This window comes from Gasterosteus aculeatus, chromosome 7, assembly GCF_964276395.1.
Source record: "Gasterosteus aculeatus chromosome 7, fGasAcu3.hap1.1, whole genome shotgun sequence".
NCBI lineage: Eukaryota > Metazoa > Chordata > Actinopteri > Perciformes > Gasterosteidae > Gasterosteus > Gasterosteus aculeatus.
Genome location: NC_135694.1, coordinates 31855758 through 31881229, shown reverse-complemented (window position 1 = coordinate 31881229; position 25472 = coordinate 31855758). Strand labels below are relative to the sequence as shown.

Sequence of the window (25472 nt, the reverse complement as noted above, 5' to 3'; positions counted from 1 at the left end):
GAAGCCTTTCGGCCTCACATATTTAGCGTCTTGCTGAACAGCTTCAGGCCCACTTGTTCCACTTACTGTGAGAGAGGCCTCCTTAGCATAATGCTATTAACATCTGGTGTTCAATAGCTCGAGGGGGGCGAAGGTGATGGTCTGATGAACAAACTGGTGGAGAGACGGGACAGAGGGGAATATTCTAATTCAATCCAAGTTCGACGAGGAGACTTTTGCTTGTCTGACCTCTGTAGAGACCAGAAATGTCCACCCTGAGTTACGCTTAATACAACAGCTTTATTTAGAACACAATCATCTCTTCAACAATTGCACGATTCCACACATCAAAAAGTGTGCAAGCAGGTAATGTGAAACATTTAAAAAAAATCTGAGATCTCAGGAAGGAGTATTGTCCTAAGATGTCCTGCCACCCCTCATGTCCAGGGAAATGGACGCTGGATCTGAGGGTTCTGCTGTTGGCAGATGGATGAAGACGTGCTGGGTGGTGGCAGACAGGACGGCTGGACGCTACTCCTCGTTCCGCCGATGACGGTACCCAAAAAACACAGCCTGTGTACACGAGCAGGACAACAATTCAATACCAATCCAACCAGGCTGCTAGCCGCACGGCTACGACGTTACTTAACCATCAGCAAGTCAGGGCCTTCAATTATAACCATTACGCATAGATGCACCTTTGTACCCTTTCTAGTTCCCTTCCTGACTGGTTTTAATACAATAGCCACGAAATACAAAATATCCTTAAGCATTCTTGCTAACACGGCTAACAGTAAAAACTTCACTCAACTCACCAGGATATCAAATGTTCAAAGTTCTTATCTTTCCTGAAACTGCAGTTGTTGAACATAGTTCATAGTTGATAAGTCAAGTTTTATTGATTATAGTATTTTAGCTCATTCCTACATAAACAGTCAACGGAAACAAAGATTAAAGCCTATTAAGGAAAAGATGAACTCATTCTCTGCTTAAACAGGGAAAATGTGACAACTTATTTAATTCCCATATGAACAGAAACATATTTTCAAACCCTGGTTACACACAGATAATAAACGTACAAATAGTCTGTGAACCACCACAACCTCAGCGCAGAGTGAATGTGTTCATGTGGTTTCTGTGGTAACACCTCAGGTACGCCGACGTTACACCTGGACCACACCTCTGAGTCTGTAGCTAGCTAGCTAGTGGCAGAGGTGTAGTAGCTCCTGTTAGCTTCCCTTGGTATCAGCTAGCTACTATGAGCTTTGTTAGCTACCTTTAGCATTGATTGGCCCGCCTGCTAGCTTCTGTTAGCTACCGTTTGCTCCTTCAAGCTCGTAGTTTCATTGATGTTGAAGTGGACTTGGATTCTCTAATCACCTCAGTTGTCGTCTCCTAACTCCTAAGAAATTGTCCTTCTCCTCTTTCCTTGACCCAGTGGAGGTCAAGCAGAAGCTGTTAGGAGAGGCGGTCGGGAGGTAATCTTTGCAGTGGCTGTGGTTGGGTGAGCTCATCACATGTCCTTCAGCCAGATGTTTGGTCTGGAGGCTTCCAAGCTTCTTCTTCAGTTGCTGTAATGGAAACGCTAGAGTGCGTCTGGAGCTGTGAGCGGTTTGGTCATAAACACTGAAGTCTGGAACCTGGAGTTCTTCTTCTGTGGTACTGTAGAGACGACGCTAACACAAACACGGAGGTAATCCACCGGAGAACTGAGAGGAACCTGAGAGGAACCGCTGGTACATGAAGGCAGCAGACCACACTAATAAAGAACGGAAGGCCCTCTGCTAAAACAAGTCTTTTTCTTTTTTTACATCGGAGCACAAAGCCAAATGAAACCCGTCTATTACATCAACAACACACACAGAGACACACAGACACACACCTGCCTGTACGGCAGCCCTGCAGGGACAAACAGCTTTGACTTACTGAACCAGAAAAAATGATTTATGTTATGACTGTTTATCACATCGTATCTGAATAATTGTTATACAGATATTTATATCCTCCACATCAATCCGCTATTAAGTATCTACTGATTCTTTGTTGATCGATTTATTGGAACGTTTGGTCCAACAGAAGGGGGGCGAGCGGCATGCTATGCTAAGCTAGCTGCTAGGCTACTTCCATCTCAACATCTAACCAGTGAGGTGCGGTGGTGTCAGTAACAGGGAACGCACTGCGATGTGAAAGTCAGAAAGTAGTAGTTGTCCAGCATTAGAATGCAGCCGTCTTCATCCTTAATTACAACACGGTAGATGAAGCGGTTCGGTTCGGTAACGATAGCTTCATCCATCGATAGTGGACGTCATGGGCGATGTGGATGAATGAGGAGGTGTGACATCTAGCAGGAAACCTGTGATGTTTTCAAACGACGCACAAATCAATGTTGATCTCCTCGCTAATCATCAACCGACTTTTGTTGCTAGGCTAACAAACGCATAGCAACAGCCACACGTACTAAATGTGATAAATTACTCAACATTTGGTTAAAACTATTTTGTGCTGAAAGGAAGCTTCTTACTTATTATGTATAATTTCACTGCAACCGTATTGTAAAAGCAGTAAGTCCAGCGTCTCGGACCTTATTGCTTAATTATCGCACAGTTATGTTAGTAAGCAACAATAAATCAGGAAACATTTATTGCCACAATATGTCACATACAAGGAATGTGACTTGGTGGTTGGTGCGTGACAGCAGACAGTAAGACAATGGACGACAAGACAACAGTGCACGAGGAATAAAATAAAGCAATGCTATGGGTTAGTTTAAAAATAAAGGAATAAAAGTTAAAAAGTTAAAAATATTTAAAAATTCAGAAAAAAATTCAATTGAATATGAAAGCAAATGGCTTGTGACTTGATTTCAATATTTAACCTGAAATCGGTTGATTATTTGAACATAAAATCCATCCTCTCATGAGCCATAGAAGCCCACGAGATGGCGTTTCATCGACGAGTCAAAGTACGCTGCAGACTTTGACTCCTTCTCCAGTTTGCCGTCCAATTGGCGAGAAGCAACTCAAACCCAGCAGCCATTGCCAGTGTTTCACCGTCCCAGTTGTTGGGATGAGTCTGCAGAGGACCACCACCGTCTGCAGAGGACCACCACCGTCTGCAGAGGACCACCACCGTCTGCAGAGGACCACCACCGTCTGCAGAGGACCACCAGCGTCTGCAGAGGACCACCACCGTCTGCAGAGGACCGCTACCGTCTGCAGAGGACCGCCACCGTCTGCAGAGGACCACCACCGTCAGCAGAGGACCGCCACCGTCTGCAGAGGACCGCCACCGTCTGCAGAGGACCGCCACCGTCTGCAGAGGACCACCAGCGTCTGCAGAGGACCACCAGCGTCTGCAGAGAACCACCACCGTCTGCAGAGGACCACCACCGTCTGCAGAGGACCACCACCGTCAGCAGAGGACCACCACAGTCTGCAGGGGACCACCACCGTCTGCAGAGGACCGCCACAGTCTGCAGAGGACCACCACAGTCTGCAGGGGACCACCACCGTCAGCAGAGGACCACCACAGTCTGCAGGGGACCACCACCGTCAGCAGAGGACCACCACCGTGTCCCTAAAAGACCTGGTTTGAAAACGTCCTGCTAAATGTGGGGAGATTGTCGGCACTTCAGACGCAGCCGTTAGATGATGAGAGCTGAGAGCAAAGTGCACGAGGACGACAGGAAGAGTCGCTAGTTCAACATGTTCAACATGTTCAACATGTTCCACCTCCAAGAAGATCACATGTGGAGTAAGTAACAATTAAACAACAGTCTAAAATACAAGATTTCTAAAGTGAATACTCATTAATGTAAGATTTAGTCTTCTGAAATAAACAAACATTAACAACAACGTTCATTAATCACGAATAATGAATTTCAACATGTGCAGTATAATTAAATATATATATATATAAGATCTTTGGATATACAGACTCGTGTCAGAAGCACTTTAAAGCTCAGATTACTGAGAGCAGACTTTTTACAGCTGCCTTTTTTCAACCACTTCACATAAAAGCTCCTGATCCAGGATCTGTTAAAAGCAGATGTGTAAACATCGAAGAGCGAGCCAGATACAAAGAGACGCAGCGCTGTTTTAACCCCACATTCACCTCCGAGGAAGAAACAAAGAATTTGGTGAAGAACTGAACATCTGGTTTAATGAAGTAGTTCGTCTCTGTGACAGAAGGAAAGAGGAGACAGATGAAGGGCGAGTTTATGTAGAAATGATAGATTCACAAACACAGTCTGAATATTTTCTTTATATTAAAGTCAAACTCTTATTTGAGGGCCATTAATTCTGAACGTCTCTTTTCCTGTGTTCAAGTGGAGCAGCAACACACATGAACATGTTACACGTCTGACAGATGACGCTGCCCATATCTGAACATGTTACATGTCATCACCACCTGCTCCCTGTCATTTCTTCTCTTCCTCCTCTTCCTCTCCCTGCTCCTCTTCCTCCTCTCCCACTTCCTCTTCCTCCTCTTCCTCCTCCTCCACCAGTTGGAGCGGCGTCTGCCTCTCTCCAGAACTCTTCATGGACCGGAGAAGGAAACCTAAGAACTCTTCTGGTTAAAAATACTTTCTGCATTAAAGGGTTTTAATGATCTTCTCATTGTTTAATAGTGCAGGAGAAAATGAGATGTTCCAAAATCTGAAATAGTTAATGGGAGCCATGTGAAGAGGCAGATAGTGACCTCTAGTGACCTCGGGAATGTACAGACGTTTTTAGCCCTGGCAGTAAATAATTCAGATTCTCAGCGTCTAACATGGACGTCCGTTTGACATTTTAACATTCACCCGTTTTTAGAACCCGCGGAAAAACCAGAGGAACCAGAAGCAGCTTTTCCTCAGACAACAGAAACCAGTCTCTGTTGAGGGAAGTCAAAGGTCATGGTAGCAACCAGGAGAGTGACCTCTGTGAGAACAGATACCTGAGGACTCACGGGACAGCTTAGCTTAGCATAGAGACTGCTAGGAACAGCTAATCTGAAGGCCGCTGCGTGTTTCTGCGTCTTTACGTTGCGTCGACGCTCTGGTTTCACTTCCTGGTTGTAAAGTCGTGCGTGTGTTGCAGAGCGATTCACCTCCAGAACAACAGGTGGAGTCACGTGTTCTGTTGAATGGTTCTATGTGATGGAGGTTCTATTGATGGTGGTTCTATGTGATGGAGGTTCTAACTGATGGAGGTTCTAACGCTGGTGGTTCTATGTCATGGAGGTTCTATCTGATGGAGGTTCTATTGATGGAGGTTCTATGTCATGGAGGTTCTATCGATGGTGGTTCTATGTCATGGTGGTTCTATCGATGGAGGTTCTATGTCATGGAGGTTCTATCGATGGTGGCCGTGCGCTTGGCTTACTACTCGCAATAATTAAATAATTTCTGTCATAGGAATTGAAAGTATTGTCCATCTTCAGGACTTAGAATAGAACAAAACAAGACAACAATGATGTTTCTGAGAGCTGTAAACATCACAGGACCCACCATTCATTTCACTTCATCAATGTTCTATTCCTTAAACGTCTTTCATCGCTCCAATAAAGACACAGTAAGAACATCATTAGCTGGAACAGGAGGAGACAGAGTCTCTGTTGGGGACTCTGGAGGATCCACGAGTCTCATGACAATGTTTATGTGTGAAGGAACTGAAGCGTGTTGACCAACAGCCACGGATGAGACAAAGTGAATTACAATAAAAAGTGCATCGAAGGACCTTTAAAGAGTCTTAATATATTTATATATATATATATATATATATAATATTTAATGATGTTGCTTTTTGCACCTTGGGGCCACTGTACTTAGAAAAAGATGAAGACACAGAGAGACAGACGGATAAAGAGACACAGACAGACAGACAGACAGACAGACAGCACCTCGGTCTCTCAACTTTCCCACATGAAGCTCTTGGACCATAAAAGGCTCGCGGCTCTCTGACCCGCAGAGGAGCTCCACCTCCTCTGCAGCGAGCCGAACCTCCACCTGCTGCTACCGGAGCCCCGAGCCGAACCTCCACCTGCTGCTACCGAGCCGAACCTCCACCTGCTGCTACCGGAGCCCCGAGCCGAACCTCCACCTGCTGCTACCGGAGCCCCGAGCCGAACCTCCACCTGCTGCCACCGGAGCCCCGTGTCGGCGCGGCTCCATGGGTCTGTGGACCAACGGCTCGTGCGGGGACTCCACCGGCAACCTCAGCCGCGCCGCCCCGCTGGAGCTGAGCCGGGCGGTGCCGGTGGGCATGGTGCTGGCCTCCTTCATCGGGTTCGCCATCGCGGGGAACATCCTGGTGATCCTGTCGGTGGTTTGTAACCGACACCTGCGGACCCCCACCAACTACTTCATCATCAACCTGGCCATCGCGGACCTGCTGCTGGGGACCACCGTGCTGCCGGTGTCCGCCACGCTGGAGGTCAGTGCCCCGCTATCGATCACTGATCAGCTGATTATGATATAATGTTATTATTGCGTGACGTCATCCTGAGAGTTAGTTAGAGACGCATGTGAACATCTGGACTTTAATCAGCATCTGGAGTTGATCAACCATCTTGATGGATTCACTTTGTGATCCGACCCGACTGTGTCAGAACCATATTACAGCTATAAGACAACCCTGTGAACCCAGATGGTTCTGGACAAAGGAGTGTTCAGGTCCTTGGTGTCCACACAGGTTCTGGACCACTGGGTGTTCGGTCGTATCTTCTGTGACATCTGGGCGGCGGTGGACGTGCTCTGCTGCACGGCGTCCATCATGTCTCTGTGCGTCATCTCTATCGACCGGTACGTCGGCGTTCGGTACCCGCTGCAGTACCCGTCCATCGTCACAGAGAAGCGGGCGCTGCTCGCCATGCTGGCCGTGTGGATCCTCTCCATCGTCATCTCCATCGGCCCGCTGCTGGGATGGAAGCAGCCGCCCTCACAGGTACCGACTACCCAGCATGCACCAGTGAGACTGAACCTCAGAGGCAGACTGATGTCATAGTTAACATTACCTAATTCATATAACCATCACAGAGACGTCACGGACCAATCAGCAGCAAGCGCTTGTGGAAGCAAATAGACGATAAGACTTATTTTAGGGGCGGAGCTTTCTTGTGATTGACAGGTGTCTTTCACAGTACTATCATTGGACTTAACTGGTGACATGTGTCCTTTCCTGCAGGACGACTCGGTGTGTCTCATCACGGAGGAACCGTTCTACGCTCTGTTCTCGTCCCTCGGTTCCTTCTACATCCCGCTGGCCGTGATCCTCGCCATGTACTGTCGGGTCTACGTCGTGGCCAAGCGGACCACCAGGAACCTGGAGGCCGGCGTGATGAAGGAGCGTATGCAGGACTCCAACGAGCTCACCATGAGGATCCACCGCCGGAACCAGCCGGCCCAGGAGACCGGCCCCGCCCCCTCGGCCGCACGCAGCGCGCTCACCCTCAAGCTGCTCAAGTTCTCCAGAGAGAAGAAGGCGGCCAAGACGCTGGGCGTGGTGGTCGGCATGTTCATCCTCTGCTGGCTGCCCTTCTTCCTGGCTCTGCCCATCAGTACGTCCGCCGCTGATCAATATTGCTTATTGATGGAACGTTTACAGGAACCGAGAGGACGATGAATAATTTAGGCTGTAATCTTAGTTCATCTGTTGGCACTAACGTGTCTAGTTGACAGGTGATAACAGATCACTGGGTTTACTTTGTGATCTCGGGGCTCCTTGAGAGGTTAAAGGTCGCATTCATGTTTTCTCGGCAGGTTTTGGTTTAATATCGTGAAACTTAAATCTGCCATCCCGATTACAGTTTTTCTCAGTTGCTTTGGTGCATTTTTTTTATCATCCGCGACATTTGCAAAACAGTCAAAAGAATTCGTACAATTAGCAAAACACCAGTGATCACCTGCAGGAGCGTCTCCTTAGTTAGTTAGTCCTTAGTTCATCAGGATCAGGAATCATTTATTGCCAAAATATGTCAAACATACAAGGAATTTGTAGTAGACAGTGTGACAATAGACAACAAGACAGCAGTAAGTAATACAATAAAATGAAATGCTAATGCGATGGGTTAGTAGAATAATGCAATGGGTTAGTAGAATAATGCAATGGGTTAGTAGAATAAGGTAATGGGTTAGTAGAATAATGCAATGGGTTAGTAGAATAATGCAATGGGTTAGTAGAATAATGCAATGGGTTAGTATAATAAGGTAATGGGTTAGTAGAATAATGCAATGGGTTAGTATAATAAGGTAATGGGTTAGTAGAATAATGCAATGGGTTAGTAGAATAAGGGAATTGGTTAGTAGAATAATGCAATGGGTTAGTATAATAAGGTAATGGGTTAGTAGAATAATGCAATGGGTTAGTAGAATAAGGGAATTGGTTAGTAGAATAATGCAATGGGTTAGTATAATAATGCAATGGGTTAGTATAACATAAGAATAAAGTTAAAGTTAAAAACTAAAAATATTTTAAAAGTTAAAAAATAAAAAAAAATAAAGTGCACTATCGAACAAGTGACAAAGTGATGAGCAAGAAATTAATTAAACAGTTAAAGTGACAAATCAGGTACTTAACTATCAGGTACTTTGGCAAGTCATCTCCAATCTGAGCATCTCTTGTTTGTTTATGGAAAGGTCACAGTGCTCGGTGTAAGGATGGTGGTGTATGGATGGTGGTGTAAGGATGGTTGGTTATGGATGGTGGTGTAAGGATGGTGGTGTATGGATGGTGGTGTAAGGATGGTGGTGTATGGATGGTGGTGTATGGGGTGTATGGGGTGTATGGGGTGTTGGTGTATGGGGTGTATGGGGTGTTGATGTATGGGGTGTTGGTGTATGGGGTGTATGGGGTGGTGGTGTATGGGGTGGTGTGTATGGGGTGGTGGTGGATGGGGTGGTGGTGTATGGGGTGGTGGTGGATGGGGTGGTGGTGTATGGGGTGGGGGTGTATGGGGTGGTGGTGTATGGGGTGGTGGTGTATGGGGTGGTGTGTATGGGGTGGTGGTGTATGGGGTGGTGTGTATGGGGTGGTGGTGGATGGGGTGGTGGTGTATGGGGTGGTGGTGTATGGGGTGGTGGTGTATGGGGTGGGGGTGTATAGGGTGGTGGTGTATGGGGTGGTGGTGTATGGGGTGGTGTGTATGGGGTGGTGTGTATGGGGTGGTGGTGTATGGGGTGGTGTGTATGGGGTGGGGGTGTATGGGGTGGTGTGTATGGGGTGGTGGTGTATGGGGTGGTGGTGTATGGGTTGGTGGTGTATGGGGTGGTGTGTATGGGGTGGTGGTGTGTGGGGTGGTGGTGTATGGGGTGGTGGTGTATGGGGTGGTGTGTATGGGGTGGTGGTGTATGGGGTGATGTGTATGGGGTGGTGTGTATGGGGTGGTGGTGTGTGGGGTGGTGGTGTATGGGGTGGTGGTGTATGGAGTGGTGGTGTATGGGGTGGTGGTGTATGGGGTGGTGTGTATGGGGTGGTGGTGTGTGGGGTGGTGGTGTATGGGGTGGTGGTGTATGGGGTGGTGGTGTATGGGGTGGTGTGTATGGGGTGGTGGTGTATGGGGTGGTGTGTGGGGTGGTGGTGTATGGGGTGGTGTGTATGGGGTGGTGGTGTATGGGGTGGTGTGTGGGGTGGTGGTGTATGGGGTGGTGGTGTATGGGGTGGTGTGTATGGGGTGGTGTGTGGGGTGGTGGTGTATGGGGTGGTGGTGTATGGGGTGGTGGTGGTGTATGGGGTGTGGGGTGGTGGTGTATGGGGTGGTGTGTATGGGGTGGTGTGTATGGGGTGGTGGTGTATGGGGTGGTGTGTATGGGGTGGTGTGTGGGGTGGTGGTGTATGGGGTGGTGGTGTATGGGGTGGTGTGTGGGGTGGTGGTGTATGGGGTGGTGGTGTATGGGGTGGTGGTGTATGGAGTGGTGGTGTATATGGGGTGGTGGTGTATGGGGTGGTGGTGTATGGGGTGGTGGTGTATGGAGTGGTGGTGTATATGGGGTGGTGGTGTATGGGGTGGTGGTGTATGGGGTGGTGGTGTATGGAGTGGTGGTGTATATGGGGTGGTGGTGTATGGGGTGGTGGTGTATGGGGTGGTGGTGTATGGAGTGGTGGTGTATATGGGGTGGTGGTGTATGGGGTGGTGGTGTATGGGGTGTAGGGGGAAATACCACTATAGTCACTCCAAAAATATAGACTAACCCACTTGGGTCTCGTGCTCTCGACATGGACTGATTTCAGCAGGACGCCTTACAAGTCCACGCTGAGGGAGAAATAATCCTCAGTCTGCTTTATCTGAAGAACATCAAAACCTCATCCCCCATAATCCCCCACAAGCCCCTAAGCCTCTGAAACCCCCGACATGCTGCAGGTCACCTGCTGGTCTGAGGACAAAGGAGAGGAGACAAGGAGGGAGGAGACAAGGGGAGATGATGATGATGATTTTGTTTTATATTTAAAATTCAGGAAATGTTAAATGTCTCTGTGTGTAACGTAATGTGTGTGTGTGTGTGTGTGTGTGTGTGTGTGTGTGTGTGTGTTCAGGTTCCTTCAGCAGCAGCCTTCGTCCTCCTGAAACGTTCTTTAAAGTTATCTTCTGGTTGGGTTACTTCAACAGCTGCCTGAACCCCATCATCTACCCCTGTTACAGCCGGGAGTTCAAGCAGGTACTACTACTAGTACTACTACTAGTACTCGTACTACTGCTGCTACTAAAACCACTACTACTACTACTACCACTGCAGTTGAGGTTCTCAGTTTGTGGTAGCAGGTCTAACGCTGTCCTGGTTCTGGTCTCCTGGGTCCAGGCCTTCCTCCGGATCCTGCGCTGTCGCTGGAAGAAGAAGCGTCCTCGCTGGCAGACGTCCTACCGCCACCGCCATCAGCAGGGCTCAGGCTCCTCCCCCTTCCTCAGCGCCAGCCAGCAGACGCTGTCCTCCCTCAGCCGCAGCCAGTGCTGCGTGGCCTCCAGGCTCCGCCCCTCCCGCGACCCAGACCTCCCCCCCGGGAGGCGCCCCGGCCCGCTGGCCAGGGACGCCGGGGGGCCGGCGGGCAGTTGTCGTGGCAACGGCCCATCGGAAGAGTAACCGGCAGTGGGAGGAAGTTCTCTTTTGGAACACGTCACCTGAGCGGAACCAGCAGTCAGAACATCCGGTCCTTCCTTCAAAAGAAGATGTGAAGAACCTCTGAAATGTGTCAGAAACATTAGTCTTTAGACATAATGTGATGATGTCTTTACCAGCTCCAAAAGTCAAATGAACTCAGACGAGTCGTTAAACGTGTGTCAACTGTGCGTGGAGACAATGTGACCCTGTTTATTTTATTTTGGAGGTTTTTAAGATCCCTTTTAAAATGTCATCAAGGTTGAATACAGACGTGACTCCCTTTTAGTTAGTTATTTTCTCTCTATATGAATATACATATATTATCCTTCACAGTGGTAGTACTGTAGTATTTCAGCAAACAAAGTTCAACACAAAATGAAGAAGAAGAAATAAACAAGCCTCAAATGTGTTGAAATCATTTGAAAATAATGTTTTTAATGGATTGACTGTATATTATCAGGATATATATAACTAGATATACGTTTCACTAACAGTATTATTTTTAAGAGTATTTTGGAAAATTATTGAAAATGATTCTGTTAACCATAAAGACCATAGGTTGTTATTTTATTCTGAAAATCTCGTTGTGTCAGGGAAACGTTGGAACCGGGACGCTGCTCTCTTGACTCTGATTGGACGATCAGATGTGCAGCCGAAGTGGCGGTAATGACGGCAGATGATGGTCGTACGTCCACTACGTTACACAGAGGTGTCCTTTGTGTGCTGACAACGTTTTATCTCATCGTTTAGACTTTCTTCAGTGCGGAAATGGGCTTCTATGGTTGTGTGAGTGCATCACTCCAGCCAATCAAAAGACGGGGTTTGTAACCAATCAGATGTGGATACCATGGTGACTGGCTCCGCCCCCTGGTGACTGGCTCCGCCCCCTTACTGTCAAAAGGAACAGCGAGCGCGGCAGAGATTCACCTCGCGAGCGAGTTCACGTTGTTTGTTGGTGTTTGTTTGTTCCTGTAGCCATCTTGGATCACGGCTCTTGGATTCAGGCTGATTTGGAGCAGTGGACCACAACCATCAGCCCGCAGAATCATTTGCTGCTTATTTGATTTTTCACAAAATATGTCATTTTGAAAAATGACGGGATTTTCTCCCGATCACATGCGCTTGTCCCACTGACTCATTTCCCAGGCGTTTTGTTGCCGTGCGCAGCGGCTGCACGCCGTGTTTGCGCCACGCATTCTAGACCGGCCCCGAAATATACACTACACTACAGAGAATGCAGGTTTTGGTAAGACCAGTCAAATACAGCTCTGCACAGTGTATTTATGCATGTATTTGTATATTCACGTGAGTGTTGTCATTTAAATGACATGTTGCACTGAAGAAGCATTATGAAACACGTTGCCGGTTGTTCAAGCAGAAGCTCTGAGAGGGAAACAATGAACCAGGATCTGGTTTCTCTCTCTTACAAAAGCTAAAGACAAAAGTCATATTTGTGGCAGAAAAAAACTCGTAATACTGAATCGACCTCAGAGTCTGAATAACAATCGCTCACCGGTCTGCACGCTGACAAACGCTCGCTAGCTTGAGATGCTAACACTAGTAAACAGCTGATTGAATGTCTTCAGCTCTGCAGGTTTTTGGCAATCAAACTATTGAAAACATTCAAATATATTTTTCTTCCTGTTGAAACGTCTTCTTCTTCTTTCACTTTCAATTAAATGTCTCATTTCTGTATTTCTCTAAGTCTCCTGATTCATTTTCAAAAACAGAAAATATTTTCTTCTGTCGAGGCCTCTCCTTGCTCCCTTGCCTCCTGTCTCCTCGCCCGCTAGCTGGCCGGGTCCACCACCAGGACCTTGCACTCCCTCTTGGCGATCTTGTCCAGCGACAGCAGCGACTTGTCCTGCGGGGGCAAGTAGAGCGGCCGGCCGACCGGGGAGCCCACGGGGGGGGTGATGGCCCGCCGCTCCATGGCGCTGCCCGTCCTGAGACGCACACACACGGAGACGCTTTTACTCTCGTATAGTTAGGATTGTGTTATTTGGAGACAAGCAGATGGGGCCCAAACCAGCCAGAACCAGGTCAGAACCAGTACCAAAGAATTGATGTTTTTCTATAACAAATAAACTGATTGTCACACATTTGAGCAGCGGTTCCCGTTGACCCCCACAAAAGGAAATGGTACAAATAGACAGTAGTTATACATATATATATATATATCATGCGTGTGCCATTTTTCGGAGCAGAGGCTAAAAAGAGGTGAGTCTGCAGAGGGATGAAGAGCTGCAGGATATTCTCATTTTGCACACTTGGGAATCCGTGCGACAGAGAATGAAATGGGAATAATACTAATAATAACTTTTAGTACCTCATGATGTGGGAGCGAGAGGGCTGCTGGTGGGAAAAGGACTGGGACCGACCCAGACTGGCCTGGTGCCGGTCCAGCAGGTCTCGAAAGGCCGGGCTGGACGGGCTGTTCTTACCTGAGCGAGAGGACACGAGACGTTGGACACCGGAACCACGTCTTCATAATAACGTCATCAGTAAGTTCGCTCAGCGTCTTTCTGCTTTATTCTCTTCATTCAGCATTGAAATCAACAAGCTTTGTTTGTGCTCAGCACTTGTTTGTGGACGTCTCTCATCCCCAGAGGAAGTAAACCGCTTCATGACATCATCAGCATGACGTCATGATGACGTCATGATGACGTGTGTTCACTGAATCATCACGTCGGCGGCTTTATTACAGCAGCATGAACACATGAACATGATGCTGATTCATAACAAGTCTGACTTTATGTTTCGTTGTGTACTTAAAGTCTTCGTACTAACAGCACTAATACATCATATAATACTTATATATATAATACTTTGTGTGTTAGAGATGCTTCTTCTTACGTGACAGCGGCCGGGCGTCCGGAGGAGGGTTGGACACGGAGGCCGTGAACTGGAGCTTCAGCTTCATGTGCTGACTCAGCTGTGGAGAAAGGGGGGGGGGGGGGGTTTGTAGACGGTCTCTGGTCCCATAGACCCCTATGAGACAATGACTCTTATTCCCTCAGTACACATTGTAATGAGTTCATGTCTCAAGTCTTCTTCATTTCGTGACTGATGGTCCACTTAGAGTCAAACAGACCATAAAGCAGAGGACGCTTTAGGGCGGGGCTACACGCTGAGACCATAAGGATAAATATGTGGAGAGAAAAGCAAATCCATTGGTTTCAGTCTGTCTACCACTGAGGAAATCCATCGTGGCTCCACAGAGAGTCCAGGCCTGTGAGCCCTTTGGGGCGTGGCCTATACAGGGTAGCTCCTCCCCCCGGCTTACCTCGTAGAGTCCGGGCTTGAGGATCTGGAAGGCCACGCTGAAGGACAAGGTGCTGCCTCTCCGGCTGTGGCCCAGGTTGCTGAGAGGAGAGTGGCAGACGACGGCCGCCAGCGAGGCCTCGTCGCAGTGACCCCGACCTGAGCACACGCACACGCACACGCATGGAATCAGTGACCCTCGGGCGATGGGCTCACACAAGGACTTGGTGGAGGTCTCACTGACCCTCCGGGGTCCAGACCAGCCGCACGGCGAGGAAGTCCTGGAGGTTGTTGAGCAGAACGTACTTGACCTTGAAGTTCTCCTTCACGGCGACGCTGCTCGGGCAGCTGGCCGTCATGACGAAGCGAGGCTCGTCCAGCCGGACGCTCGGCAACCTGAAGGGGGGGAAGTGGGCGGAGTCAGCGTGACCTCGCTCACCGCTTTACGTCTTATTTTCCGGGGATTGTAACCCCGCCGCACCTGTAGTGGGTGTAGATGCAGTTGGTGAAAGGCATCTTGGGAGTGGACCACTGCAGCACGGCGACCAGGGGAACCTCCATCCCCTGCAAACAACACAGGTCATTGGGCCGCCATCTTTCATTTAGTCTTTAGACTAAAATGCATATTAGTTTTAGTCCCATTTAATATCCACATTAAACTCATTTCCTTCACTTCTCAGGCCCAGGGACCCTGTGGTGTGTCTACAGATGCATTATGGTCTAGCTTGTAGTACTTGGTTGTCCATCAGATGTCCCTCCTATAGGACAGGCCTATAGATGTCCCTCCTAGGACAGGCCTATAGATGTCCATAGAAAAGGCAGACGTTTTGACTCGCGGTCACAGTGGGTTGTAAAATGTGACGAGAAGAACAAGCGGTTGAAGTGTGTGTGAGCTGATATAAAGACGTGTGAAACATCATCACATGAAAGGATTTGGATTTTAACAAATAGCAAAGCATTTATTTATAAGGCAATCTAACAAATTGTCAAAGGTGTAACAAGTTCATGAGGACCAGGGACCTAAACAAAGACAACACTTTGTTGTTTACTTGCGATGCTTTTGACACTTCATCCTCCTTTATTGTTTCCACTGTCCCAACAAGAGACACCTTAACGTCCTACAATCGCTGCAAGACATTATTTTCTTCTAAACTGGTCCCCACTTTTCATTCACCAGTCTTTTCTTTGATGTGTGACATCACGGGGCGTTCTACCTCGTTGGAGTCGTCCTGCGGGACGTCGTTGAGGTGCAGCTGGAACAGGAAGTCGTGCTCCTCCAGAGCGCAAAGCATGCTGGGAAGGCGGGAGGCCGGACTGTCCACCCGGCTGAAGGAGGCCATGGCGACCTCACCGGACTGGTGGCTGCAGGGTGGGGGGGGGGGGAGGAGACAGGAGAGAGCAGGGGAGGAGAGAAGGGGAGGAGAGGAGGAGACAGGAGAGAGGAGAGAGAAGGGGAGGAGAGGAGGAGACAGGAGAGAGGAGAGAGAAGGGGAGGAGAGGAGGAGACAGGAGAGAGGAGAGAGAAGGGGAGGAGAGGAGGAGACAGGAGAGAGGAGAGAGGAGGGGAGGAGAGGAGGAGACAGGAGAGAGGAGAGAGGAGGGGAGGAGAGGAGGAGACAGGAGAGAGGAGGGGAGGAGAGGAGGAGAGAGGAGAAGAGGAGACAGGAGAGAGGAGAGAGGAGGGGAGGAGAGAAGGGGAGGAGAGGAGGAGACAGGAGAGAGGAGACAGGAGAGAGGAGAGAGGAGAAGAGGAGAGAGGAGGGGAGACAAAAGAGAGGGGAGGAGGAGGAGATATTTTGCTGTCATGTTTTCTGATAGATCTCAATTTAACGCGATAAAGGAAAAGAAACATGATTCAAAACGAAGGCTGAACAGGAACAGAAACTAAAGAAGGTTCAGTATGATGTAATACATGATATAACATGTGATATTACGTCATATAACACGTGTTGTACGACTTAGTGAGGCGTACCACACGTTGTCCACCAGCAGCACGGAGCCGTCGGGCATCACTGGGAGGTACGAGGCGTTCAGGTTCGGTAGGACACGAACATCTCGCACGCTGAGCTCCTCCTGGGAGGACTCGTTGAGCACTGAGGGGTCACATGGTAGAGGTCAAAGGTCAACACCTGGGGGGGAGGCTCGAGAAGGACATTACTCATATGTAGTAATCTAGTACACTGGTCACATGTAGTATACTAGTACACCACTCGCATGTAGAATACTAGTACATCTCTCACATGTAGTATACTAGTACATCTCTCACATGTAGTATACTAGTACATCTCTCACATGTAGTATACTAGTACATCTCTCACATGTAGTATACTAGTACATATCTCACATGTAGTATACTAGTACATATCTCACATGTAGTATACTAGTACATCTCTCACATGTAGTATACTAGTACATCTCTCACATGTAGTATACTAGTATATATCTCACATGTAGTATACTAGTATATATCTCACATGTAGTATACTAGTACATCTCTCACATGTAGTATACTAGTATATATCTCACATGTAGTATACTAGTATATATCTCACATGTAGTATACTAGTACATCTCTCACATGTAGTATACTAGTACATCTCTCACATGTAGTATACTAGTACATATCTCACATGTAGTATACTAGTACATATCTCACATGTAGTATACTAGTACATCTCTCACATGTAGTATACTAGTATATATCTCACATGTAGTATACTAGTACATCTCTCACATGTAGTATACTAGTACACATCTCACATGTAGTATACTAGTACACATCTCACATGTAGTATACTAGTACATCTCTCACATGTAGTATACTAGTACATCTCTCACATGTAGTATACTAGTACACATCTCACATGTAGTATACTAGTACACATCTCACATGTAGTATACTAGTACACATCTCACATGTAGTATACTAGTACACTCAGATGTTAAAGGACAGTAACCTTTGAGGACGACGAGGTGTCTCCCGGAGACGGTCATCTGCTTACAGCGCAGGGTGGGGGGGGGCAGGACGGTCAGCGTGGTGCTCACTGGGGACGGACGATAGAAGGAAACAATTACTCGTTGTGCGACCAGCTGTTCATTTTATGGTCTGGAAAATGTCCAAAACAGGTAGATCTGGAATACTTTTGTTTTCCTCTCAACATATTTAAGATGCCTTTTTTGTCCTTTAAAGAAAACCTCTGTGGGAGCAGAGGAGTCGCCCCCTGCTGGTCACTACAGAGAATGCAGCTTTAACACGCGATGGTTTTGGGTTAAGTGTGTGTTCCCAGTGACCCCCCCGGCCCCACATGTGTGTGTGTGTGTGTGTGTGTGTGTGTGTGTGTGTGTGTGTGTGTGTGTGTGTGTGTGTGTGTGTGTGTCCTACCCTGAGCTTTGAAGGTGTTCAGGTCGTGTCTGAAGGTGTGTGTCGGCTCTCGTTGCTGCAGGACGCTCAGGTAGCCGAGCTCCTGCACCTCCCCTTTCTCCGCCTCTTTCTTCCACACGGTCACCATCACCTGGCCGTGCACACACATGGAAGGAGAACGTCTCACCTTCTCTGACTTCCAGCAGTTAACCCCGCCCCTTGTATTCTACGGCGTTCCTCCTGACCTTGACCTTCAGGGTGCTGACGGGGAGTTTGTCCAGGGAGACGGTGAGAGGGAAGATGACCTCATCGGTCAGCACCACCGGTTCGTCCAGTGGAGACTGAAGAGACAGCGGTGACCAATCACTGACCTCGTATAACCATGAACATTGCTCGTCATTGAAACTGGCCCGCCCCCCGAGCGTGAACTAGCCAATGATAACAGTTCTCCCTAGACGCGCGTGTCTGGTTGACAGCGATACTAGTTACTAGAGACAGGCGTCGGGAACCTTTAACAAGCTAAGCGGTCTTCGTCCTGACATGACGGCTGATACGTTTTGTCTTCTGCCCACAAGCCGCTTGGTTACTTGATGGGTTCTTAGTTGTGACGTGTTGCTGATTCGTCACGCTTCTGTCACGTGACCGTGTGTATCATCTTCTTCCGGTTTCTTCCTGTCCGGTAACACCTCCTTACCTGAACAGGCGCCCTGCGAAATTCCCTCGCCGCCGTGCCGGACGAGTTGTGTATGAGCAGCGGCTTGCAGTCCCTGAAGCTGCGGCAGCGTGAGTCCACCCGGCTGCCCAGCGCCGCGATGGCCGCCTCGGCCGCCGCCATGTAGTCGTCCTCGCCGTCCTCGCGGGCCTCGTCCCCGCCGCCCTGGTAGTTGTGGTGATGGTGGCCTCGGTGGCGAGCGCTGTCCCCCGGGCTCACGCTGGCCACGGCGCACAGCGAACCCGCCAGCTCCCGCCAGGCCCGGCCGCTGGCCGACTCCGTCCCGAAGACGGCGGCCGGGCCGTCGGCGCCGCCTGCTGGAGAAGTGGGAATAAGACGATGCATCCATGGCTGTGAGTTCCACCTCATGAGAGCTTCAGTCCTGGTTTAATGTTCTACATTCGTTTGATGAATCAACTTCTGCTCAATAATCAAACAAATGTTTGTCAACATTTTACCAAACATGGTCCATTTCTTTCATTCCAGATAAAAACTAACTTTTATGTTCTGTGTATATATATAAATATATATATATACTATACAATATATATACTATACAATTAGGATATATCCAGAATAAAATGGATATGATATATTTTATATATATATAAATTAGGATCTATCCAGAATAAAATGGATATGATATATTTTTACTTGATTATGTACATCATATATATAATATATATTTTATATACTGTATATATATAATAAATTAGGATCTATCCAGAATAAAATGGATATGATATATTTTTACTTGATTATGTACATCATATATATAATATATACATATATTCTGCACTCATCCATCTTTGATCCCACCTGCACGAGAAGAAGCATCAATCTGATAACAAACAATAACCCCCCCCCCCCCCGCTTACCGGGGCCGGGCTCGCTCGGCGTGCCCCCCCCGTCGCGGCAGCGCAGCACCAGCAGGAAGCGCACCGTCTCCCCCAGGTACAGGTGACTGCGGCGCGGCAGCGCGCGGTACCGCGCCGGGTCCGACAGGTCGCTGATGGGCACCGCGGGGAAGTACATGAAGTACTCGCACTGCGACTCCATCATCTGCACCATGGCGACCAGCGGAGGAGAGCGGAGGCAGGGAGGGGGCGAGGAGGCATGGGAGGCACACTTCCGCCTCTCGCTTTCACAGTAAAAGCACGGACACGGGGAGGGAGTCAGAAAGAGGACTGCGCCCCGTGGTGGCCAGAGGAAGTATCGCATAAGTATTATATCACATCTTTATTAACTGAACGCTGCAGGTATCAGTAATTTGTACATAATTAATACCTTTCATACGGTAAATGGGTGCAAACAAAACAATAAAGACCTTAACATGGCAGAATGATGATAAATAAAGCAATACTTGTATTATGTAGTACTTTGTGTAATGTTTGGGACTAAATAAAAATAGTTAATATTAGATATAATAAAGGTTATGATATTTCTCTGGTGTTAGACTTTAGATTAACAGTACGTCTATGACGTAGCTTAGCTTAGTTAATAGTACCTTAATAAATACATATAAGTACTGCTTTGGTAATACTGTTAATCTAAAGTCTAACACCAGAGAAATATCTTAGCATGATGTGTGTGGAACAACTTCACTATTATTAGTGCGCTTTCATTTATTCTTATTATTTTTATATATATATTTTATGTATATACAAACACATATAGCATATATAGGTATATTATAACATATTCTAACTTATATGTTATGTGTTATGATATGCAAAAAATAAGATAAATCAGATGAAGTGCTTCATTTAAGATGGTAGCCGACCCCTCTCACCCGGACAAAACCAGTTTGTGCCCCTTCCATCTGGCAGGAGGCTGAGGTCCATCCGGACTAAGACCTCCTCGGGCTCATCAACAGAGCCGGTCCCCCACTGACTGACATCCCACCATCACTCCCATCACACTGGGATGATGGTGTTGAAGGCAGAGCTGAAGTCCACGAACAGGATCCTGGCGTAGGTTCCTTGGTCCAGAGTCCAGATGCTGAGGATGTAGTGGAGGACCATGTTGACAGCATTGTCCACAGACCTGCTGGCTCTGTAGGCGAACTGCAGGGGGTCCAGGAGGGGGTCCAGGACGGCCGCCGCATGTTTCTGCGTCTTTCTGCGTCGACGCGCTGGTTTCCCTTCCTGGTTGTAAAGTCCTGCGTGTGTTGCAGAGCGATTCACCTCCAGACCAACAGGTGGAGTCACGTGTTTTGTTGAAGACGACCTGGAGAGTCACGTCTTTGTGTGGAAGTCGCTGGTTGCTTTATTTATTGATCATAGACTTTATTGCCCCGTGCATCCACACTGCTGCTTTTCATCAAGGACACATTTGTCCCGTATTTTCCTCCACGACTTTGTCCCCTCGTTTGTGGAGATCTCCCTCCATGAATCAGAGGCCATCCGGCGTCCTCATAGTCCGCCAATGACGGCTTGTACAAGCGCTCATATTTACATATTTCTTCCCACAAAAGCTCTTCAATCTGATCCGTTCTCTCGTAAACATTCGTATACGGCCGTATTGTGCTGTGAAAATGGGAATGTGAGGGGAGACGGAGTCCGGGCCGGCTGCCTTACGGGGCATTTGTCTTTTAAAGAGCCGGTTAACGTCTCTCTCCAGAATAGAGCGGGTCGTTGCTGGTGAGGAGCGCGGTGCACTGGGGCCGGTTGGTGGATCAAATCTGCAGTAGAACTCGTTCAGCTCGTCTGCAGGCGGAGGTCATTCATGGAGTTTGGCTTGTAGTTGGTGAGGTGTTTGTCTCCAAACCGAAGCAGAGTCACTTGCTGAGAACTTGTTGGAGTTTCTCAGAGTACAGTCGTTTAGCGTCTCACCGCCTTGCTAAACTTGTATTTTGACTCCGTGTACGAGTCTTTGTCCTAAATCCTGATCCTTCTGCAGACGTAGTGTTCTGAGTTCAACTAGAACATTCTGAGACAGACGGCGTTGTTGAGCTGGACCAGTACCGAAGGAACTGAGGGCTCAACGCAGACGAGGCAGCGTCGACTTCCAGGAGCTCAATGCTGTTTCATTGAGGAGACTTGGTCCAGAATGGATGAGATGCACAAAGATGACGATTCTGCTCCTCAGTAGTTTGTAATTGATGTACTATCTTAAACAGAGTTTCTTAGGATTATTTATGTAGCTTAAAGAGAACAATTTATGGTAAATAAGTCTTATTTTTCCCCGTCAGCTGACACGCTCGGTGAGTGGTCATCGGCTCTGGTCCATGACCTTCCCTGCATTCGGAGTAGTTTGTGTAGGAACCTGAAGAGCTGCGTCTACGTGAGTCCTCAGTCTTTATCATTCCATGTGTGTTCCATTCTTTAAAGCCAGGAAGGAGAGACGTCTTCCTGACTAATCAGAACATCTTCTACTAATCCTGACTTCATCAACAACAAATGTTCTCTGTGGATTTTAAGGTGAGCTTTTCTGTGAACTATTCTGCTTTAGCAGATAAAAGAAAAGCAGCATATTCAAGACGGAAAAAGTTTTACGTCGGCGTAACTTGTCTAAATGTTCCCATTGCGTGTTGTTAACTTGTTGTTTTTAGTTTGATGAAGTAAGATGTGCCACAGAGACGATTCCCCCCGACGACTCATTATGACACATTAAAAATTCCTCTCAGGGGATGAAGATCCTTTTGAGAATCGCTGAGTAAAAAGTTCTTTGAAGAACCGTTTGAGTAAAAAGTTCTTTGAAGAACCGTTTGAGTAAAAAGTTCTTTGACTTTATTCACATGTGCTGTAAAAGCTGTCGTTTAAATCCATTAAAAAATCCTTTTAAATGCAAAATGAGTTTTTTTGACGGCAGTTTGTTTGACTTTTGTCGAGTCCGGAGTTGTCGTCTGTGATTGGTCAGGAGTTCCTCACCTGTCAGGTGTGTTTTGCTGCTTCCTGGGTGTTGTTTTCCACCGAGAGATCGTTTCCCCTCTGATTGCTCATTAAGACATATTAAATATTAAAACCTTGACTCCTTAATGTTTTCAGATAATTATCGCCGTGGGGGGTTATCGGGATCTCCATGGCAACGGGAGCACTCGAGCGATGGCCGGGTTTGACAAGTTCGAAAGAAGAAAAGTACAAAGTAAAGAGAGAAGTTGTTGGTTAGAATCTGCTGACATGTTCAAAAGATTTGGGTTTCTCGCCCTCTGAGGTTTGTCTGCTACAAACCAGAGACTTTAAATAACACTGTAATGTGAAGAAGTGTTTCCCAAAGACCAGTTTATTCCTAGTCTTAACATTTATATCTCATCTTAAGTCTCGGGTTTGCCGGTTTTCTTGTCGGCCATCTTGGATTTTGTCCGTGGTAACGTTGTTGTTTTGCGGTAGGAAGACTGAGGCCGTATACGTATACGCCTCGAGTAGAGACCTGTCAGTGTACCCGACCCTGAACAATGTTTACTGAGGGAAGGAATCCAGAGAGAAGGCCTCTCCCCATGTAGTTCTATGGGAGCAGAGGAGTCGCCCCCTGCTGGTCACTACAGAGAAGTAGAGTAATTTCCTCATAGGCGTCTATGGGAGCAGAGGAGTCGCCCCCTGCTGGTCACTACAGAGAAGTAGAGTCATTTCCTCATAGACGTCTATGAGAGCAGAGGAGTCGCCCCCTGCTGGTCACTACAGAGAAGTAGAGTCATTTCCTCATAGACGTCTATGGGAGCAGAGGAGTCGCCCCCTGCTGGTCACTACAGAGAAGTAGAGTCATTTCCTCATAGACGTCTATGGGAGCAGAGGAGTCGCCCCCTGCTGGTCACTACAGAGAAGTAGAGTCATTTCCTCATAGACGTCTATGGGAGCAGAGGAGTCGCCCCCTGCTGGTCACTACAGAGAAGTAGAGTCATTTCCTCATAGACGTCTATGGGAGCAGAGGAGTCGCCCCCTGCTGGTCACTACAGAGAAGTAGAGTCATTTCCTCATAGACGTCTATGGGAGCAGAGGAGTCGCCCCCTGCTGGTCACTACAGAGAAGTAGAGTCATTTCCTCATAGACGTCTATGGGAGCAGAGGAGTCGCCCCCTGCTGGTCACTACAGAGAAGTAGAGTCATTTCCTCATAGACGTCTATGGGAGCAGAGGAGTCGCCCCCTGCTGGTCACTACAGAGAATGCAGCTTTAACACGTGAAGCTCTGGCTTCCTATTTGAGGCCCTATTGTCTGTTCATTAAACCCTTTTCCACAAGATGCTTCTTTGAAGAAAGTTAATGAAAAAAAAGGTTTGCTAAAGAATCTTCTTTTGTAAACCCAACAGGAAGTCGAAAATGTTGATCCTAATGATATTTTGAGCGATTTTTAAAATATACTGTATATATGTATAGCTTTATATAGCTACATAGCTGCTAGTTGATATATAAATTAGGACTGGGCACGTTGATATGTTTTAAATGCATTGGGAGGAGCTTTAAACTGCTGCACATTAAACCAGAATATTTAAATAGACATTTTCATCCTAAAGATGACGTAGTCCATAAAAGCAAATCTATTTGTAACCAGTGCAAACTAGAAGTATCTTATCACCCGAGTACTACGAGCCTTAAGTACTACGAACCTGAAGAACTACAAGCATGAAGAACTACGAACCTAAAGTACTACGAGCCTGAAGTACTACGAGCTGGAAGTACTGCAAACCACAAGTACCACTTAAAGCGTCACGCAGCATTGAAGCAGCCCAACGGCTGCAGACAACCAGAGCAGAGACTTCAGCAGACTGCGCCGATGTGGACAAACCAATGAAGAAGAATGAAGCGTGAATGAGAACCTCCCCACACGAAGCAGGAGAACACGGTCCAACATCTGCACGAGTGAAAGGTGGTTCTCTCTTGCTGATCGTGTTGTACAGAAGAAGAAGAGAAGTTCTTGATCATCTGAAACGAGAATTATCTTGTGAGTTTCAGCAGTAAAAGAGTCAGAGAAATGAATGAGAAGTGGACGTTAAAAGTTCATTCAGTCATTGAGTAACTGCTCAATTCAAAGGAAATCCTCCGTCTCTACAGACTTAAGTCCTTTCTTCGTGCTGGACCACTTTCCCTCACTAACACTACGGAACCTTCTGCATCCTGTGTTCAATGATAACAGACTAATGTTTCAGAGAATGCCTCTTATATTGTTCTGTTAACATTAATTTAAAATAAAAGCGTGCAATATATTTTTTTTTAATGTATTTTTGAATTTTGCGCGTGGTGAAATTAATCCAGTTACATCTGTTCATCTTTGCCCAGAGCTTCCCAGTGCAGATGAAAGGGTTCTGTAGTGGAATGCAGACAGATGCTCCTCTGCTCTCCCATCCTGCACGGAAGAGGTCACATGACGTGTCTCCTCCCAGCGCGCGTCATGTGACTGAGGATGTCCGAGCTCACATAAGCAGCGTGAAGGTGAGCTCACCTGGCAGACGGCCTGCGCAGGGTGACAAGCACCAGCAGGAAGCCCCCCGCCCCTCCCCCGATGATGTCGCCCCTCACCAACACCACGGGGGGTCTGCAGTATCAGGGCCTGCTGGAGTCGGTGGCGTTCTCCATGCTGACCACGGTCCCGTGCTGCGTCTTCCTGCTGGTCAACGCCGCCATGCTGCTGACCCTGAGGAGCCGGCCTCTGTTCCGTGAGACCCCCCGCTACGTGCTGCTGCTCAACCTGCTGTGCGCCGACACGGCGCAGATGGCCCTGAGCCAGCTGCTCTACCTGCTGGCCGCCAGCCGGGCGCCGCTCACCTACCCGGCCTGCGGCGTCCTCGTCATGCTGGCCGACCTCACCAACGCCGTGTCGCCCCTCACGCTGGTGGCCATGTCCCTGGAGAGGTACGTGGCCGTGTGCCGCCCGCTGAGGCACGCCGCCCTGGTGACGCCGAGGAGCACGATGGCGGCCGTGGCGGCGGTCTGGGCCTTCAGCTCGCTGAACGTCCTCACGCAGGTCGTTCTGCTGCTGGACTTCCCCTTCCAGGACCTGCAGAGCCTGCGGATGGACGACTTCTGCTCCAAGGGCCGGGTGATGCTCGGCGCCGCGTCCGAGGTGTACGACAGAGGCTACACGTGCTTCCTGTTCGTATCGACCAGCGTGGCCGTGGCCTCCTCCTACGTCGCAGTGACGATGGCAGCCCG

General features: G+C 48.1%; 3 protein-coding genes across 4 annotated transcripts; 2 read left to right on the top strand and 1 right to left on the bottom strand.

Annotated features, from left to right (window-relative positions):
• The first annotated feature begins 5853 nt into the window (after positions 1-5853).
• LOC144410390 (alpha-1A adrenergic receptor-like) lies at positions 5854-11465 on the top strand. The gene is made up of 5 exons (XM_078107083.1): positions 5854-6395; positions 6654-6905; positions 7146-7518; positions 10491-10612; positions 10754-11465. The coding sequence occupies exons 1-5, from the start codon at positions 6132-6134 to the stop codon at positions 11030-11032; spliced, it is 1290 nt and encodes a 429-aa protein (XP_077963209.1). The 5' UTR covers positions 5854-6131; the 3' UTR covers positions 11033-11465.
• Positions 11466-19532, bottom strand: LOC120822005 (trafficking protein particle complex subunit 14). Of its 2 annotated transcripts, none has more exons than XM_078107081.1 (13): positions 19266-19532; positions 18370-18704; positions 17921-18016; positions 17697-17826; positions 17272-17358; positions 16287-16407; positions 15529-15676; positions 14796-14878; positions 14559-14710; positions 14337-14473; positions 13907-13985; positions 13380-13494; positions 11466-12996 (listed from the first exon to the last, which is right to left on the bottom strand). In XM_078107081.1, the coding sequence occupies exons 1-13, from the start codon at positions 19456-19458 to the stop codon at positions 12840-12842; spliced, it is 1833 nt and encodes a 610-aa protein (XP_077963207.1). In that variant the 5' UTR covers positions 19459-19532; the 3' UTR covers positions 11466-12839. The 2 variants fall into 2 exon arrangements, with proteins under 2 accessions (XP_077963207.1, XP_077963208.1); XM_078107082.1 differs by having other exon boundaries at positions 18370-18701; positions 19266-19521.
• A 5290-nt stretch (positions 19533-24822) lies between these two features.
• On the top strand, positions 24823-25461 carry LOC120822633 (uncharacterized). Its single transcript, XM_078105864.1, has 2 exons — positions 24823-25172; positions 25315-25461. The coding sequence occupies exons 1-2, from the start codon at positions 24823-24825 to the stop codon at positions 25361-25363; spliced, it is 399 nt and encodes a 132-aa protein (XP_077961990.1). The 3' UTR covers positions 25364-25461.
• Positions 25462-25472: the final 11 nt, after the last annotated feature.

Excerpts from the sequence above, each read along its gene's own strand:
- LOC120822005 (XM_078107081.1), bottom strand. The coding sequence starts at position 19,458 with ATGGTGCAGATGATGGAGTCGCAGTGCGAGTACTTCATGTACTTCCCC. Across the intron at positions 16,408-17,271 it reads ACACCTCGTCGTCCTCAAAG|TGCTCAACGAGTCCTCCCAG; the intron begins GTTACTGTCCTT and ends GTGACCCCTCAG. Across the intron at positions 13,986-14,336 it reads TCAAGCCCGGACTCTACGAG|CTGAGTCAGCACATGAAGCT; the intron begins GTAAGCCGGGGG and ends CTTTCTCCACAG.
- LOC144410390 (XM_078107083.1), top strand. The coding sequence starts at position 6,132 with ATGGGTCTGTGGACCAACGGCTCGTGCGGGGACTCCACCGGCAACCTC. Across the intron at positions 7,519-10,490 it reads CTTCCTGGCTCTGCCCATCA|GTTCCTTCAGCAGCAGCCTT; the intron begins GTACGTCCGCCG and ends GTGTGTGTTCAG. Across the intron at positions 10,613-10,753 it reads ACAGCCGGGAGTTCAAGCAG|GCCTTCCTCCGGATCCTGCG; the intron begins GTACTACTACTA and ends TCCTGGGTCCAG.
- LOC120822633 (XM_078105864.1), top strand. The coding sequence starts at position 24,823 with ATGATGTCGCCCCTCACCAACACCACGGGGGGTCTGCAGTATCAGGGC. Across the intron at positions 25,173-25,314 it reads GTGGCCATGTCCCTGGAGAG|GACCTGCAGAGCCTGCGGAT; the intron begins GTACGTGGCCGT and ends TTCCCCTTCCAG.